This window comes from Vespula vulgaris, chromosome 2 (assembly GCF_905475345.1).
Source record: "Vespula vulgaris chromosome 2, iyVesVulg1.1, whole genome shotgun sequence".
NCBI classification, from domain to species: domain Eukaryota; kingdom Metazoa; phylum Arthropoda; class Insecta; order Hymenoptera; family Vespidae; genus Vespula; species Vespula vulgaris.
This window is the reverse complement of record NC_066587.1, coordinates 13288693-13306159: the sequence shown is the minus strand read 5'-3', so window position 1 is coordinate 13306159 and position 17467 is coordinate 13288693. Positions and strand designations below refer to the sequence as shown.

Sequence of the window (17467 nt, the reverse complement as noted above, 5' to 3'; positions counted from 1 at the left end):
GAAGGACGACGAGAAAGACGAGCGTGGAAAGAGAGAAAGAATAAGGAAGAAAGAAAGAAAAAAAGCGGGCGATGCGGGAGAAGAAAAGAGAGAGAGAAGGGGTAGTAAGGTCGAAATCGGGGTAGGAGAGTAAACCGAAGATGGTGGGCGAGCATTGCGGTCCGGAGGGACGAAGGAGCAGCCGAGTTGCCAGTGCTGCCATTGCTTGCGAGAGGGGTTGCCGTTGGATGTGGATAGCCCTGTTCGTTCGTTGAGGGTGGGAAGGGATGGATAGCTGGTAGGTGGGTGAACGTGTACGAGAGAGTAAGAGAGAGAGAGAGACGGTGGTGGGTCGGTCGGTTTGCGTGGACGAACTGCGCGGCAGTCGAGGCCGCGAGGCTCAGTGCTGGGGAGCGCGGCACCGCGATGCGTCGGCCTTCCGTTGCTGCCGCACTCGCTCTCATTGCTTCTATCCTCGATCCTCGAACACTTTCCTCTTCCGTCGCGTGACTCTCCACTCGCTTTGTTACTCGCTTTTCCGTCTTTCGGCCTTTCCATTATCATTCGTAGCTTTCCTTTTTCTCGCACGAGCGTTGCGTTTATAGTTCGGTCGCGCCGTTCGTTAGTTCGTTAGTTCGTTAGTTCGTTAGTTCGTTCGTTCGTTCGTTCGTTCGTTCGTTCGTTCGTACGTACGTACGTACATTCGTTCGTACGTTCGTTGATTCGTTGGTTCGTTTCTCAAGTGCGTTTCGGTGTTCATTCGCGCGTGTGGCATCGACGAAGAGTGGCAAGGGTGCTACTGGACATGGCACCGGACAGGGCCCCATGTGGCGTTACGATTCGTGAGGAGGCGCGTTGACGGTGAACCGACGCGTTGGAAATGGATCATCCGTATGCGGGAGGTTGGGTGCCTCAAGGTCATGTCGGAGGTAGTGGTGGTGTCGGTGGTGCAGCAGCTAGTGGCAGTGGTGGTGGTGGTAGTGGCGGTATTGGCGGCGGAAGCAACGGCAGCATCGCCGGTAACATCGGGTATTCGAACACGGTGCCACGATGCTGGGACAGATCGTGCAGATCGACCGATCCGTCGCCTATGCGACCGATCGAGCACGATCTGCGTACGACCGAAACGATGAGATCGATGGAGTCTATGAGATCGGCGGATTCGGTTATAAGACAACCGATGATGGAGTCCTCGGGAAGAACCGGCTCGATGGATCGTCGCCAATCGAGCAGGTCGATGGAGGCTATAGGTAGGCCACAAATGATGGATCAAATACGCACCGAACAGCCCAGGCCGATTCATGATCATCTAGGAAACGTGCCGTCATCGATGTCGGCGGCGAGCATGAGGAGTACGATGGAACACCACGCGATGCGTGTCATAGAACATCCGTGTCGTTTGAAGGATCACGCCAGTTACGTGCACGATCATCATCTTGGCAGACCCCACGAACACGGCTGCAGATCGGTCGAACACGTTTCGAGATTGCTCGAGCATAGGCTCGCTCACGATGCACATAGACCACCGCCTCCGCCGTCGGCGGGTATCGAACAAACCCCCTGTCGACCCATCGATCATCCCCCAAGGCCGACAGTCAACTACTCCTGCCGATCGCTCGAACACGCACCAGGAAGACCGATACCCATGGATTGCGTTATCTACGGACCTCACTCGCACACGCCGCCCAGATTACCCGCCGAGAGTCCCTTTCGCATCAACTGTCCCGTGCATAGTCCCTTTCGCTTCAGGTTCCTCAACGGCGCCGCTCCCGACTATCACTCTCATCAGGTAAATATCCTGATACTCTCGACGACTACTTTCTAGACACCCGTTAGACTCTAAGACTTTTTTCCCCGAACGGACTCGTACCACGCTCGAACGATCGCATTCCCTTTCCTTCTTGGAGAACTGGCCTTCGTCTAAAGGGCTTCGAGTGATATAGCAAAGGGAAAGAGAAAACCTTGACCTTCCGACTATAGTCGTAGGCGTCTTTTTCCTTCCCCTCACTCGGGACGCTCGGATAACTCGGCGAATGCCATCGCAGACTCTCGCTCACGTGCACAATCGCTGCTTGCTCTATTTTTATCCTCCAGAGTACTTTCAACTTAGAGAGCAATTTCGTTCTGCAGCACCTCGTTGACTGATTAGAAGGTTCCCATTGAAAATTCTTCTCTCGCTCTCTAATTAACGCGCCCGTGCAACATACGTTCTATCCGATTTGACGTCGACACACGTCTTTTCCTCCCCAATTTCTCTTAGACAAACGTCCAACTGAAAATAAAAAATAGATCCGACCGAACTTCGTCGATTACTATTTCTCTTTCCCATAAAACACTGCATTAACAATCGAACGAGTTCCCGTCGAACGTTAATCCATATTCTGGACGACTAGTATAACTCTTTTCGATTACGCCTTTGGCACTTGGAAAGCTATCGGTTTTTTCTTTTTCGCCAGAGAGAGGAAAAAAGAGTGTCCTCGAGATGGAACGCTTAAGGCGACGAATGAGACACTTCTTCTCTAAATTGACATGAAATTCCGGCTCCGAGCGTTTCGTTGCCTCGAGAAAAATGGATTAAGATTGATTGGCGTGTTCTGACGTAATAGCATTGAAGAGTAACGGAATACAGTTACTGTAGTTTTGTACTTTTCGCAATATTGTACTTTTATTAGAAAGAATATAGAAATGCGATTTTCTATAAGGAAATAATAACGTGTACAGTGCTACTAACAACGGAACGATATGTTCATGCATATACATGCGACGTAACGTTGCATTATTCACGAAACATCCTTTATCGCGCATTCTCGTAAAATATCGTACGATATTCATAAGTGAAGAAATATTTTCTCAAGAATGAAATTCTTACGGTAACGTAATGTTCTCTAGTTAACGTAGGGAATACTCATCACCCGTTAAATCTGATACTTCCGGATATTAGTATCTTCATCGAATCAACGCCTCGTTTATGTATTTAACGAGCAAATTTCACGTATTTACCGGCACCATCCTAAATGGGATTATGAGGAATGCTCAAACGAGATGTTAACTCTAATTATTATGAACGTAGAGTAAATTGAACGAGTTTGAAAATTAATTCATTATTAATATAAATATTTAATGATAACGATGCGTTCTAACGAGAAGAAAAAAGCAATTGTTCTAACGAAGAAAAAATATTTATGTAAGTACATTAAGAAAGCAATAATATAATACGGAGAATCTTGTTATCACTTGTTATATATTATCTTACAAATCGATTAGATCGTTTCGTATCAATCGATTATCATGATCCTATAGAAAACGTTGCGGTTAATTTTCAATAATGTAGCTCCCAGGTCGACGCGATCTTATCGCGTGTCGTCGTAGTGTTTTCGCTTTCATGTCGATTATATATGAAGTCAATGTCACCTTTGTCATAAACCACAAACTTGTAGTTAATGAATCATCGTGTTTACAATATAGCTGATTAATATTCCTCGTATCAGAATTCCTGGAAGCAGCCATCGCTAAACACGCCACGAAAACAGATTCTTGTTGTATAGCTTTAGTTACGTTAGAAACATTTCACGTATCTTGATATGGATTACGTCCTTGAAGCCGATATTTGTATAAAGACATAAGAGAGCGTGATCAAGCTCGATCTCTCTCGTATTAACGTCATTGATGAGAATCCTTCATTTGCTATTAACATCGAGTGCATTCACTATGAAGCCGTACGTCAACGACGATCTAGGTATAATAAGCCCACGTGAACTTATAATTAGATCTAAACTATTATCGGTCGACGTTAAAACTTGAATTTTCTATTTGTTACACGACGTAACTACGTTTATCGTTCATCGATTTTCAACTCCTTCGTCTTTCGTAGCGATCTTATCGTGAATGAGTAAGAGAAAGAAACTTTTCTTCGAAGTCTTGTAATGCGTTTTGTACTTTTTCTTTTCTAAGATTCGGAGCTAAAAGTTTTGACCTAAAATCACGTTCTAGGAACATTATCTTTCTCTTTGTTTTTTTCTTTGGAAGAGAGAGAGAGAGAAAGAGAAGAATGGGAAGGAAGGAAGGAAAGAAAAAGAGAAAGAGAAAGAGAGACTAAGACGTTGAATTTCGCATTTTTCCTGCTTAAAAAAAAGACACTGACGACTCCCACGTTGTGGCCTTTACGATCTGACCTATTTCACGTGTGGTGAAACACAGGATTTTCTTAATCCAACCTCTTTCCATCCGCAAAGACGATTCCTTCTCTCTTCCCGTCTTCCTTGTCCTCCTTTCCTTACTGTCTTTTACTACTAGAAGAAGCAAGACGACAGGAATTCTCATATACGTTATTATGCAAGAACGTAACTCTCACGAATTCGTTTTCAATCGATCGATGCTCTGTCCCATATCTCGATTTATATTTATTATACATATAGATATATATTTGCACGCAACGAAATGCTATATCATTTCGTAGCTGCGATTTTATGGGCATGTTCATGCATTTGAAGCAATCATATACTATGTATTATATACATACATACATACATATATATATATATATATATATATATATATATATATATATATATATATATAGGTAGATATTTTATAATATATCTTCTACCGCAGCTATATTATTATAAAAAGAGATATCATATCCTCGAGATATATCCATAATAATGTCATTTTTTTCCTCTTTTCGTGCGAAAATTTCTTTTCATAAATGTCTATGTTGGATTTAACGTAGATACATCAAGCTTCATGGATATTGATTAATGTGAATTCCGAATCTATCCAGTTTAAATATTAAAATTTACATTGGCATCGATGTCGAAAAGGTAAATTCGTCGATAGAAATTCTGAGTTCTTTTAACATCGTATCAAATATGTTTTATATGTTTATCAATCATTTTTAATGAAAGAGTGAGAGATAGAGAGAAAGAGAAAGAGAAAGAGAGGAAGAGAGAAAGAGAAATCAAAGCTATTCAAAGATTCGTAACATTCATCAATATTAATGACTTAATGAAATATTTATACTACGATACGTTACAATAGTATAATAATAGAAACACACGGGCTAATTTCTATTTCCATTTCGTGGAAAGTTGAAACACAATGGGCTTTGGGTAATGGTAGACCCGATACAACTTAAGTATAAGAGGAAATGCTGTATTCAACGCTTACAAACTATTTTCTCGGTACAATCATCAAGGTAAACTTAGTCTCCATTATTGCAAACCTTTGAAAAGTGAAATACGCTTTATATTTCGCTTTGTTATTTTAAGCAGAAAGAAAATTCGAAATGGTAATACACTGTGGATTTTGTTCAGTTGAAATGTGTGACTAGAATGGAGAATAAAGGGACGAAGAGGAGAATGGAGAAAAAGAAAAATTGAAGCCGTGGAAATGATTTACGGGTATGTTTTACCCCGTGACGGTTCATTTTGTATACCTTCGTGTACTATCATTTGCCCGTTTAATGGCTCATCGTGTCGAGAAAAGAAATGCGTAAACGAGCCAGCCAGCTTTTTACGAAAAATTAAAAAACGTATCGTGCTTCGTCCGTCCTTTCGTTCGTTTGAAAAATCTCGTTTCTAGGAAACGTTGTATTTGCTTATAATTTTCCACGAGAATTCACGAAGGAGTCGAAGACTTGGTCGATATCAAGACGATAGAAATCTTTCAACGTGAAAGAAATCGCGAAGTAGACGTGTCGTTGAGCTTTTTCCAAGAGAAATAGGTACATCAGGTAGAAACGACAATCGTAGTTTATTTTCGCTCGGTCGGTCCTTTTTGAGCGTCTTTTTTGCGGATGCGCGTTTAATCGATGGCCGACTTTCATACGTGCTGCTGCTTTCGAACACACTTTGTCGGCATTATGAGGAACCCTTTGTACGTAGGTAGGTATTGCCCAGCTCGTCCTCGCATTACGCTCCGAATACATCCAAGATCAATCTAAATATGCATCGTAGACTCGAACCGTGAAAGCTCGCCGGATTTTCCTGAAGCGTTGAGATCATCTATAGGGTAGCTACCTACACTTACTTTGTCGATACCCGAGATAGGTCTCTTTGAATTTTGCTAAAATACTTCTTCCTTTACGTTGGAGATACATATATCCACTAGCGTCCATAATAGCTGCGAAATAACGATGATTCGAACAAATTTCGACTTTACGACATTTCTCTGAATAAAATCGAGGGAGAAGAAAAATACATAGATATCAACTGTCTTCGCGCATAAAGCACAGAAGAGGGATTTTCTAAGATACGTATCTTGTTTTTATTACGACGCAGTATTATGTAAACGAAGAAGTTTGTGCGCTCTCTCTTGTTCTCTCTCTCTCTCTTCCTCTCTATCGTAGAAAAGAAGATAGGATTCTTCGTTACAACAATTTATTCTATTTTAACGAACGACGACCAAAATGATAGTAAAAAAAAAAGAGAAAGAACAAGGGAGAAAGCTGTATCGCAAAAGTTTTCTTCATTAAGTACCGTGACAGTAAAATCTTGTCCTTTTGCGAAGGAAAAAAATAAAATAAAAAATTGCAATTATCGAGGTTCCCGTGATTACGCAGTCAACTGCGTTATACGAGCTATCCTCGAGATAATAGCCTACGAAGTAACGTTATTACTTTCGTCGTTGGATTACGGTCATCGTATAGGTAATACAAAAATTACTTATATAGCGTTGACCCGAATAGGCATATAGTCGTTGAAAGAAGATCAATCATCGTTCAATAAATTTTATCCCTTAACGATCGAACGTCCTTGTTCATACTTTTCTCTTTTACGCTTTATCTTCCTCGAATAGACTCGTAGCAAGCTCGTAATTCTTTATTCTATCCTGGCATTAGATGAAAGGACACTATGCGATTGTATACCGCTTTGGAACGCTCAATTTCAGCAATTATGTTCTCGACTTCGAGTGGTATTTCCCAGTGGGATTGCTTATCGTCTAAACCACCATTGTACCAAACGTTTTCATATACACACCGATAATCCAATCGAGATGATATGCTCTCTTTCTCTCTCTCTCTCTCTCTCTCTCTCTCTCTCTCGCTCTCTCGCTTTCTCGCTTTCTCGTTTTCGCTCCCAACGGTACAACGGAGATTTCTTGCCAAACGAAATTGCGTTTCCCTTAGACAAAAGGTCGCAGTCAGTGTCCAGAAAGGGGCAGGAACGAGTTCGCGGTTTTCTCTTTGTTTTCTAGCTTTTGTTTCGGCGAACTACATTTAGGAAGGATGCGCGGCCAAGATAAACGAAGCAGGCTTTCCACGTAGACTTCCGGTAGCTTCGTGCACTTTTATTGGCTCGCGAGCTTCCAGCCTCTCGTCCATTCGACCTCCCTTCGTTCCGATTACCAACCCTTCTTACTCCAGTTGTCCTCGACGCTCTAATTATTCTAGATCCGTCGAAACGAGCCAATTTCCAATGACCAACCTAATTTTTCTCTCTCTCTCTCTCTCTGGAGAATTCGTTAAACGTGCGACACATCAACTATTCTTTCTGTAATTTTTATAATTAACGTCAATCAAAAGTCGAATAATATTTTTTTCTCTATCTATCTATCTATATATATATATATATATATATCACTGGTAATAAATGCGAACGTGAAAAATCTCCCGTCGTCTTAGCGAGTTTTGTTAAGACATACGTAGCTTACTAAGCTAGACCCAGGAGATAGATAAATAAATAACAAACAAATTTATGATCCAAGTTGTAACATTGTTTTATTGCGATCTACAGCGGAAAAAGACGATTTATGACATTGTTGTATATAAACACATATATTGCGAGAAGAAACTCAACCACTAACGCAACACAAACAACATACACATACATTTTCCGCTTCGCACCTCTAACAACACGAAGCAACGTAACAAATAATACATATTCAACATTGCATATGGTAATAAGCAGAAACCATCGATGATTCTCGTTGGTTTTGCAAAATCGTAAGTTATTACAGGTTTCCTTTTTGTTCGCGACGCATACCAGATAGGTCGCGTAAAAGCGTCGCTTTTCATTTCATCCGGAAGATTTATGACCGGAGACATTGGCTGCGTCCTTCCTCCAGCTCTTCCTCTCGCCTTTCGAATGGTCCACGCGCTAAGTCCCTTTACTCTTGACGCGCAACCTCTCTCGTAGCCTAGGGTCTTTAGCATTTTAAATAGTGCGGTCGGGACAATTTGGCTCGGATAGCACCGTCGCTATATCACGAGCACAAATCCGTGACTGTGGAGGAACCGGCCGTCCATTATTCAAAACATGGGGGCTTGTTGTTGGGTTACTGGTGCTGCCCATCCTCAATGGAATACATTAGCGTCGTTACAAAGCGAAAGAGAGAAGCGCTTCCGGAAGCGTCGTTATAATCTCTCTCTTAGTTCGCTTCTCTTTGCCTCTCTTTTCATCGTGGATAAAGCACATACGTAATACCTATATAGATAGCTATACATACACATATGTACTTATATACAAATTGTAACTGTATGCGTAACTACAAGAAGATATACGTGTGCCATACGTGAGAGAGAAGTCCATCTCCTTTTCACTATCCCGAACGACGTTTCTACCGTAATCTCGAGTACGATAAGTGACTGCCTCGTTACCACTCGGTAAATATTTAACGACCCACATCGGACTTCTTGAATCAACTAGATGCGAATGAAACGAAACGAAACGTTGGATCGAAGTTGAATCTCGAAGAACGAACTGAATATCTCCCGAAAACTTTCATACTTATTCCACTTAAGTCTAACGTTGAAATCTTCTTTATATTCTTCTTGACTATTCGATTGTTCTGACTATTTGAATGATTTTGATCATATTTTTCATTAAATTCTCCTCTCTCGAATCTACGAAAGAGGATACTATATCGATCACACAAGTTCCCTTTCTCTTTAGCTTTATATAATAGAATTACTAGTTGTTACCAAAGACAGTGTTAATACGGTGTTGAATCTATCGAGAAGATTTGATGCGATCGGCGAGAACAAGGATGGTGGTGGCAAAAGTTTGGCGAGATTCAATGTATCTGCACCGTTGCATTCAGGTTACGACCTTGTACGATGCAAACTTATCGAAGTTAAAGCGCAAGAAAGTTTACAGGCGATTTGAAGGTAGTCGAGGATGACGAGGGCAAAAGCGACGAGTTGCATTCTCATCTTATACATAATTTCAGGGACGAATCATTCTATAGGTTAAGTGCCTCTTAACCTAAGGGCCTATATAAAGGAAGAATTAAAACAGAGGTTGTTATTTCTTTCTCTTTTCGTCAAATCGAGTGTCCCTAAGTTGTTGAGTACCCTTTTGAGATGTCTTGACGATCAAGTTGACACTCCTTCAAAATGTCTATATATATATAGATAGTTGTATAGTCAAAGATAGGTCTATCAAGAAGAAAGAAGAGGAAAGAAGAAATTCTTCTAAAAGCCATTTACGATGAACGAAAGAAGTTGTCGAGAAATTTTATCGTTTCGTTCATAGTCGGACACGCATAGTGGCATAGCGCATATCTTTCAAAAAAGTCTTTCTCAAAACGAACGAGACAACTTTTCTTCCAAAATAAAAGAGAAATCTTTTTTCAAACTTCCAAACTTTCAAATCCCTCGTGCGAGCTAGTCGCAAACACGTTTTCCTTCTTTCGACAAAGTATATTCTTCTCGACCGATTCGCTATTACTCTCGCGTGTTGCCTGATGACAAAACTTTTCTATCTCTAGTGCGACGAAAGCTTTCTCTCACGTTGATAATGCAAGAGGTTTCTGTCGTTCTCTTATCCGAAGATCCACATTCTTCATATGCCACGTTTTCTTTGCCTTCTTTACGAAAGTCGTCCGTTATCGTATTGACAGCCGATGCTTTTTGTCTGCTTTTGAGACTCGATCTCCTAATCTCTGTCTCTTCCACGTACAGTATTTCTCTCTCTTTCTCCCCCTCTCTTCCTCTTTGCTTCTCTTGCTTACTCGACATCGCCAAATGGCTAATCAATATCAAAGACGTACTCTGAGAGACAGATACCAGTGATGCGCGAATGCTTTATCAAACACTAGACGATATCGAATCGGGTTCTTGGACATGTTCTTAGTAATGGTGTATACATATATACATGTACATATATATGTATGTATATATATATATGTATATATGTGCATATGTATTACGTATATATATATATATATACATACATACTGCGTCCGTATTTGTATTATGTTAGCTTATGATAAGTTTCCAAGTATACGAGCATAAAGAGAAAGAATGAAACAGATTGTAGAGAAGTACAGAGGTATGATATAGTGCACATATAAAACATTTACTTATCTATATATATATTATCCATATGTATATATATATATTTGTCGTTATCATTTAAATAGTGAACAATATATTCAGTAAGATACAAGAGGAGCTTTTCCGAGGCCCTTTTTACCTAGCACGTCTCTGCTATTTATCGGACGACATTAAGCCTGGAAGTAGCTATGTCCATTTTAGATCCGTTTCACGTCTAATCGGTGCAACGTTTAGAAGCAACGATGCTCAGATATAGCACGTGCTACCAGTACCTACTACCTTGGGAATTATGCCGTCTGCCATAAATTTGAGGATACCGCTTTCAAAGTGGAACCGTTCGGCATTAATTCAAAACGCGCTGGACAGAGACGACCGAGAGATGCTAGCCGTTAATTAAAATGTGGCAGATTAACGAGGATCGAGAAGATCAGGGAAAGCCTGCAGGATGTCCAAGTACCACGGTCTCTTCTATGTCCTTCATTCTATATCTACATCAAGATAATACATAGTTAACTTTGGTATATGCATCACGCGTACATCGAAATATCATTGTTGTGTCTTTGTACGAGTCTCTGAGGGACGGGTAGCAATTAGAACGAGCGCATGCATATACTTGTTTCGCGGCTCGGTACCGAAGATGAGATGCATACAAAGTGCACCCACGCGACCGCGGTTTAATAAAAGGAAAATTTTTGCAACCCGAGTAATATTATTATTGTTATCATCATATTCTTGTTGTATTGTCATTAGAAGTATTATTATTTTAACGTTTAATTTTTAACGTTTAGTTGAATGCAAAAATTGAATTATTCATTCAAAAACAAATAAAAGAAACAATTTCGTTGACTTTTGTTTTTTAGGAAAAAGTGTAAGTACCGAGAGAAATTAGGCTAGGTAGCATTATAGTACCTCTACGTCGATGTTTTCCGTGACAGCATCACCGAAACTGTTCGAGAGTGGCTTTCATTGACAGAAAATCGTTAACAGCGGCAGACGGTTGTTGGGAAAGGGTTATCGCTCTCGTTGACGAGCCGATGTTACTGGAAATTAATAACGTGAAAGGGCTCCGGATCGCGTTGCTTTTCCTACTTGCTTTCGTTCGTTCGTTCGTTCGCCATTCAGAATTCTTTGCAGAGAAAAAAAAGTAATCTACGTGTACTTGTGTATACACTCGTTTCTTCCAAACTAGCAAACATGTTAGTGATAGTACCAGTAGTAATAGTGTAGTAGCAAGCCAATCGAAAAGATCCCATATTTCCTTTATTTCAATTTCAACTAGGATTATATTTATTTATCCTGTTGACCCCGTATTTCTGTTGATTCTGATTCGATTCGATGTTTTTGAGAAACAAACTGTATATTCTCCCCCATCTCCCTTTCTCTCTCTCTTTCTTTCTTTCTATCTCTTTTTTCTTTATCTTTCTTCGATATCCAATATAAAAGTTTTCGTATTGTAATAGGACCCTGTTAAAGTTAGGATTCATAATCTTTCGGAAATCAGTTTCGAACAGTTGTCAAATTTTTTTCGAGAATGGAAAGTATTTGTAAAATTATTCGAAGCAGTCAGGACCGTCGCCTAAATGGCGCCTTTTGCTTTTTACGCTCGATTGGCGCTACTCAATACTACCGTCGACACAAATACGCTTGGAATTCCAAGAGCCCTTCTCTTCCTCCCTCTCTCTCTCTCTCTCTCTCTCTTTCTTTCTTTCTCTCTCTTTTTCTCTTTCCTGCGCGCGAGATGTGCGCTGCAAAACATAATGTAAAATTCTTCTTCTTCTCCTCTCTATCTCCATCTCTCTCGTTTTCGTTCATCCGACCTTTAAAGAACTTTTACGGGTGTAACGAGCCGTACCCTTGTCCATGATATTATTTCGAAATTTGAGTCATCAGCGAATCCAGGTCACAGTTCTGATCAGTAATAGGTTTTATCGGTAACGTTTTGTGTTACCAGAAACCCAAACCGAGAAGCCAAATTAGTACCATCAGTTTGTCGGCATGGTTGCAGCTGTTGCGGCTAATGTCCAGGTTGCCATGGCTCTTCACGAATGAGCGAGTCTTTACTCGTCCCTTTTTTATTTTTCTTTTTATTTTTCTTTTTACTCCTATTTTTATTATTTCGTTCACTTTTATATAAAATGTATAAATTCGTTTCGGTAAACGTTTTGGTGAAAAAAGTGAAAGAAAAGATCGAGCTAGGTAAAATCTTTTATTGCGAGCAATAATAATAATAATGATAATAATAATAATAATAATAATAATAATAATAATAATTTCTGATGAAAAATCTAAAAAAAGAATTTATATTAAAAATATAATCACGCGACATGGGATGCGTCGTTATCGTTTCCAGCATTTTCTATCGAGTCACATAAATTTCGATTCGTTCGAGCTACGGATTAATAAAAAAGCAAGATAAAAGAAAGAAAAGAAAAAGGACGAAAGCAAACGACTCAACCCCTTAAACGTTCGAACCCAAAGCGAGTCGTAAATTGTGGGGAACGAGCCAACGTAATTTCGGGAACGATCGTACGCAATTTTGAACGTCGAAATGGTGCAGCTGCGTTCGCGAGAGCGCGGTAATACAGAGACAGAGAGGTGTTCCATCGTACGAGAGGGACGGCAGAAAAGAGAAGTAAAACGTCGTCGTCGTTTCATTCGCAGGAATCACGTGACTAGTAGCGTTGTTTCGTAGATTTGGACTGTGCTTGCTATTTCGAGGATGCATTTCTGTTATTTATGCGACCACCGGCCTTCATTACGCCACGCTAGACCAAATGTATTCATGAACAGTGCGCGTTAAGGTACACTAGAGTGCTATATACTGCAAGCACGTTTTCCCTCTCTCTTTCTCTCTCTCTCTCTCTCTCTCTCTCTCTCTCTCTCTTTGTCTCTGTCTCTGTCTCTGTCTCTCTTTGTCACATACAACTAGGTGAATCTATCGCAGTACGATAACTCGTCGTATTAATAGTGATGTTAATGAAGCCGGAAGTTCAATACTAGCAGGTTAATAACACGGAAGCTCAAGAGGCTTAAACGTCCGATAGGAATTTTGCAATTTCAATGCAATCCCAATTTGACGTCACGTATTCTGTGACTGCGATTGACTCGTTGATATATTAATACACATAATAGACACGTAAGTTTTTGTATTAATAAAAGCTGTCCTTTCACAATATAATTGAAATTCGAAAAATGTCGGGAGTTCGTATGAAATTGTCCCATCTCTGAAATTCTGTCAGTGGGAAAGGATAAAAGTAACAAAGTCTAGAATTTAACGGAGCGACGACTTTGATTTTAATTGCGTTTCCTTCTATGAGGACGTACGTCGGCCTTTTCTAGGCACATGCGATGATCATCTTTGTGAAAGGCTTTTGAGGAAAAAAAAATCAAAAGAAATACGCATGCATGTCCGTTCATTCGTTCGTTCATTCGTTCATTCGTTCATTCGTTCGTTCGTTCGTTCGTTCGTTCGTATGATTAAATAGTGTGCGATCGTTCACGTTGACAGAAGCTTTCAAATGATAGAGGATAATTAGTTACCGAGAAATCTCGACTGAAAAAAACAATTCAATTACGTTGCACGTCAATTATCTTTCTGAAGATAGAAAGAGGGTGAGGGAGAGAGAGGGAGAGAGAGACTGGAATAGGGGAAGAGAAGAACGTCGCTTGCTTGTTACCGTTGCATCCGTTCGACGCTCGGATCCTGAGGAAGCGCATGTACTAATTTCATGTAGAAGACTCCCAATTAAAAGCGGTAAAAGCAGCTATGGCGTCGTTGCCATGGTTTCGCTCTGAACGTCCTTTGCTACCCTAAATTATCAACCCCTCTTTCTCTCTCTCTTCCCCTTTCTCTCTTTTTGTCTCATATTTCCCTATTTATATTCGAACCTATATATATATATAAAATGATGATACTTTTCCATATTCGATATCAAATTTCTTCCTGGAGATCATCTTTCAAACATTCGTTCCCTAATTTTTTCCTTGAAATGGGATTAATGATGTCCAACGAAACTTACTGGAAGACACTCGAAACGTTGTTACTTGAATATTAATTCGAAGTATTGAGAAATTTAAAACTCGCAGTTATGAAAAATTGGCCAATGTATTTTTGTATTAAAGGAAGAGAAGAGAAATAGATGGAGAAAGAGAGAGAGAGTGAGTGAGAGAGAGTGAGAGAGAAAAGTGAAGACATTTTACGTCACGAAGAAAGACGACATCTTGAGAGCTTGAAAGCTTCGAGAAGTTAACCGACGCAGATTGGTCCTTATCCGGATTTTGCGTAGCAGGAAAATTCGTTTTCGAGTTGGTATTAATGTCGAAACGCATATATTCACGTACCTACTGACGGTACTCCTTTACTCTCGACCCAAATCATCTAGCGTAGCACGGTTAGTGGTACTACTTAATCCCGCTTCGACGATGATAAAGGACATACTAGCGCGATGAAATTGGCGAACATCTAGCGAAAAGTTGAGCTTCGTCGCTTGAAAATGCGTAGAAGATAGACATTCCTTCTATATATATATATATGTACGTATGTATCTCTGTCTATCTACCACCTTGAGTTTTCTTTATTCTTTTGTAATATCTTAAATGTCGTTATCTTCGTGCGACCTTATCGAGTTATATTCAAGATAAATTATCGATAAGAAAGGTTAGAGAAAATTGAAAAGTAGGCCAAGAAAAAAGACACTAACGTTACCTTCTTTCTCGATGGTGAATTCGATCGAAGAATTTTACGGTAGCTTAACAAGAGCTTAAGATTTGAGGAGTACCTACGTTTCTACGTAAGTACACGTGTAAGGTAAGCTACCGTGTGAACTTACGGAAGGAAGAAGATTCTGGAGAAGATAGTGCGAGTCACGTTGAAGGGAAAAACAACGGAAGACGATAGTTTGTGTGTTGAGTGGAAGAGAATGGTAGAGAGTAAGAGAGAGAGGGAGAAAGAGAGAGAGACGAGTCAAAGGGGATTCCCTCGTGTACGTATTGTGGGAGCTTAAACCCTGGCTGTGCACCAACATGTATGTCTTTATAATCTCTTGGTTTAGTGAAAGAGAGAAAGAGAGAGAGAGAGAGAGAGAGAGAGAGAGAGAGAGAGAGAGAGAGAGAGAGAGAAAGAAAGAGAAAGAGAGAAAAAGAGAGGGTGGCGAACGAAGCACGAAGGGATGCAACGTTTTATTTTATCTGCAACGAGGGTGCACGAGAAACGTGGAAAATAATCTCCTATATCCGTTCTCCTTCTCCCAAAATTCTTTAATCCGTTCATCGACCGAAAAAGGAGCCAACGAAGGAAAAACAAAATGGAAATAGGATCCGTTTAGAAAGCTGAAGGATAATCCAATAGGGTCGTGGTATTAATATCGTTTGGAAACGGATTTCTATTGTATCAACCACGATATTTGTTTCTATTCCCGGTTCGTCCCACCTTTTGTATTAAAATTCAACAAATTTATGCATTCCTCTTCGATGGACGTGATGGAACGCGTTACATCAGAATGACACGTTCCCTGTGAATATTCATGAATCTAGTGTCACGGCAACTTTTCTACGAAGCGGAGAAATTTTTTATCGGAAAAAGTTGGGCGTTCGTAGGGTCGAAGGATGCACGGGGACGGTAGGAGCGATCGACTGGAAATGCGTCGTGGAAATAAGTTATAAAATATTCTGCTTGCGAATAACGCCTTTTATCATCGATATTATACGATATATCGTATCGGTGTAAAATTAATGAACCTCGATCACGATAAAGACGAAAGAATATAATATCGTAATTTACTGAGTAAGTCATTGATTAACATAATTTATTATATCGAACCGAAATACGTAACAACACGTGGTTGGAGAATTCAACGAATAAAGCGTAACTAGTGTCCCATGGTGACCACCGACAAGCCGCGTTCTCTATCTCACTCATTCACTCATTCTCTCTCGTTCTCTCTCTCTCTCTCTCTGTTTCTAACGGTCAGCCAGGTATTCGGTCACCGCATTCCCTAATGCCATCCTATGGAAAATTGAATTGCTGGAATCGCTAACGGTCGACTGAGTAAAGCCAGCAGAGCAGAGATCTGACCTTCGCTCGATCAGGCCCCTGAATAAACAACGTACCGACGAGTTCAAGTGACTAGACTTAATTCGAACACTGTTTTCGAATTAAATAGCTGCTTTTAGACGAGATTCCCTGGCTTTCGATTTATTTTCCGTCGAAATCGAATTCGAATATAATTCCGAAACGTTTCATTGCGATTGCTACTTCGTCGTAATCCTCGAAGTATCCGTATCTATCGAATCCTTTACGAGAGTTCGTCAAAACTTTTTTCGTAAGGTCGAATCGTTACGCTTTAACGATTTCTTAGATACATTTGGTATTAGAGCACTTTGGTACAGGACCACGGTCGATATCTGTTACGAGATCCTTTCGCTATATTCGACGAAACTTGCGGTCAATGTAACATTGTTTGCAGATGATCGGGCTATCGGTTAAACCACCGAATGCATTGTGGCCATGCACGAAGGTCCCCCTTCTATGTACCTACGTGTCCTACCTACGTGCGGCTCGAATACGAAACGATTTAATTCATTATAGCACGTCGAACGCGGTAACGTGGTTACAATGGCAGTCGCACGCTAATATCACGTACATTAAATAGAATGCGAGTCCGTTGGACTCGTTCGCGGTAAAGATATATACGATATACATTTTATATGGAAAGTGAGATAACCGTGGCAGTATATCGTTATGCCCAACGATTAATTTCACACTGGACACTCGTTTTTATCATTCGAACTCAGATTTTAGCGATAACCGTTAAAACTAATACGAACTCGAAATGATATTTGTAAAGTTATTATTCTCATAAAATAATTTTATTCTTTGTAACGCGCAAACGAAACGAACTGTCTAATGAGAATATCAAGAGAACGGATAGGGCTGTCGAAATGTGAAAAGATAGATTCTAAAGGATGATGAGAACGAAAGCGTCAAGCGTTACATTCTTTCTTTAGTAGTAACGGTATCTCGTTGATAGTCGCACCGCGTAATTAGAAATTCTCTCTCTCTCTCTCTCTCTCTCTCTCTCTCTCTCTCTCTCTCTCTCTCTCTCTCTCTCTCTCTATCTTTCTCTTTCTCTGTGACAGGCAGTCTCAAGCCCTCCACAAGCGTAATTAATGTGTGCCGAGAAAATGGATAGTTGTTTATCCGTCTGTGAGAGC

General features: G+C 40.4%; 1 protein-coding gene across 8 annotated transcripts in view; it reads left to right on the top strand.

Annotated features, from left to right (window-relative positions):
- Positions 1–289: 289 nt before the first annotated feature.
- The window catches only part of LOC127062028 (peripheral plasma membrane protein CASK), a 71052-nt gene continuing 53874 nt past the window's right edge, over positions 290–17467 (top strand). For 2 of the 8 annotated variants that reach the window (XM_050989594.1, XM_050989598.1), the window contains exon 1: positions 294–1768. In XM_050989594.1, coding sequence (XP_050845551.1) covers positions 860–1768 — 909 coding nt within the window. In that variant the 5' untranslated portion in view covers positions 294–859. Of the gene's footprint in view, positions 1769–17467 lie in introns of all 8 variants that reach the window. The other 6 variants (XM_050989593.1, XM_050989595.1, XM_050989597.1 and 3 more) reach the window with 6 other exon arrangements.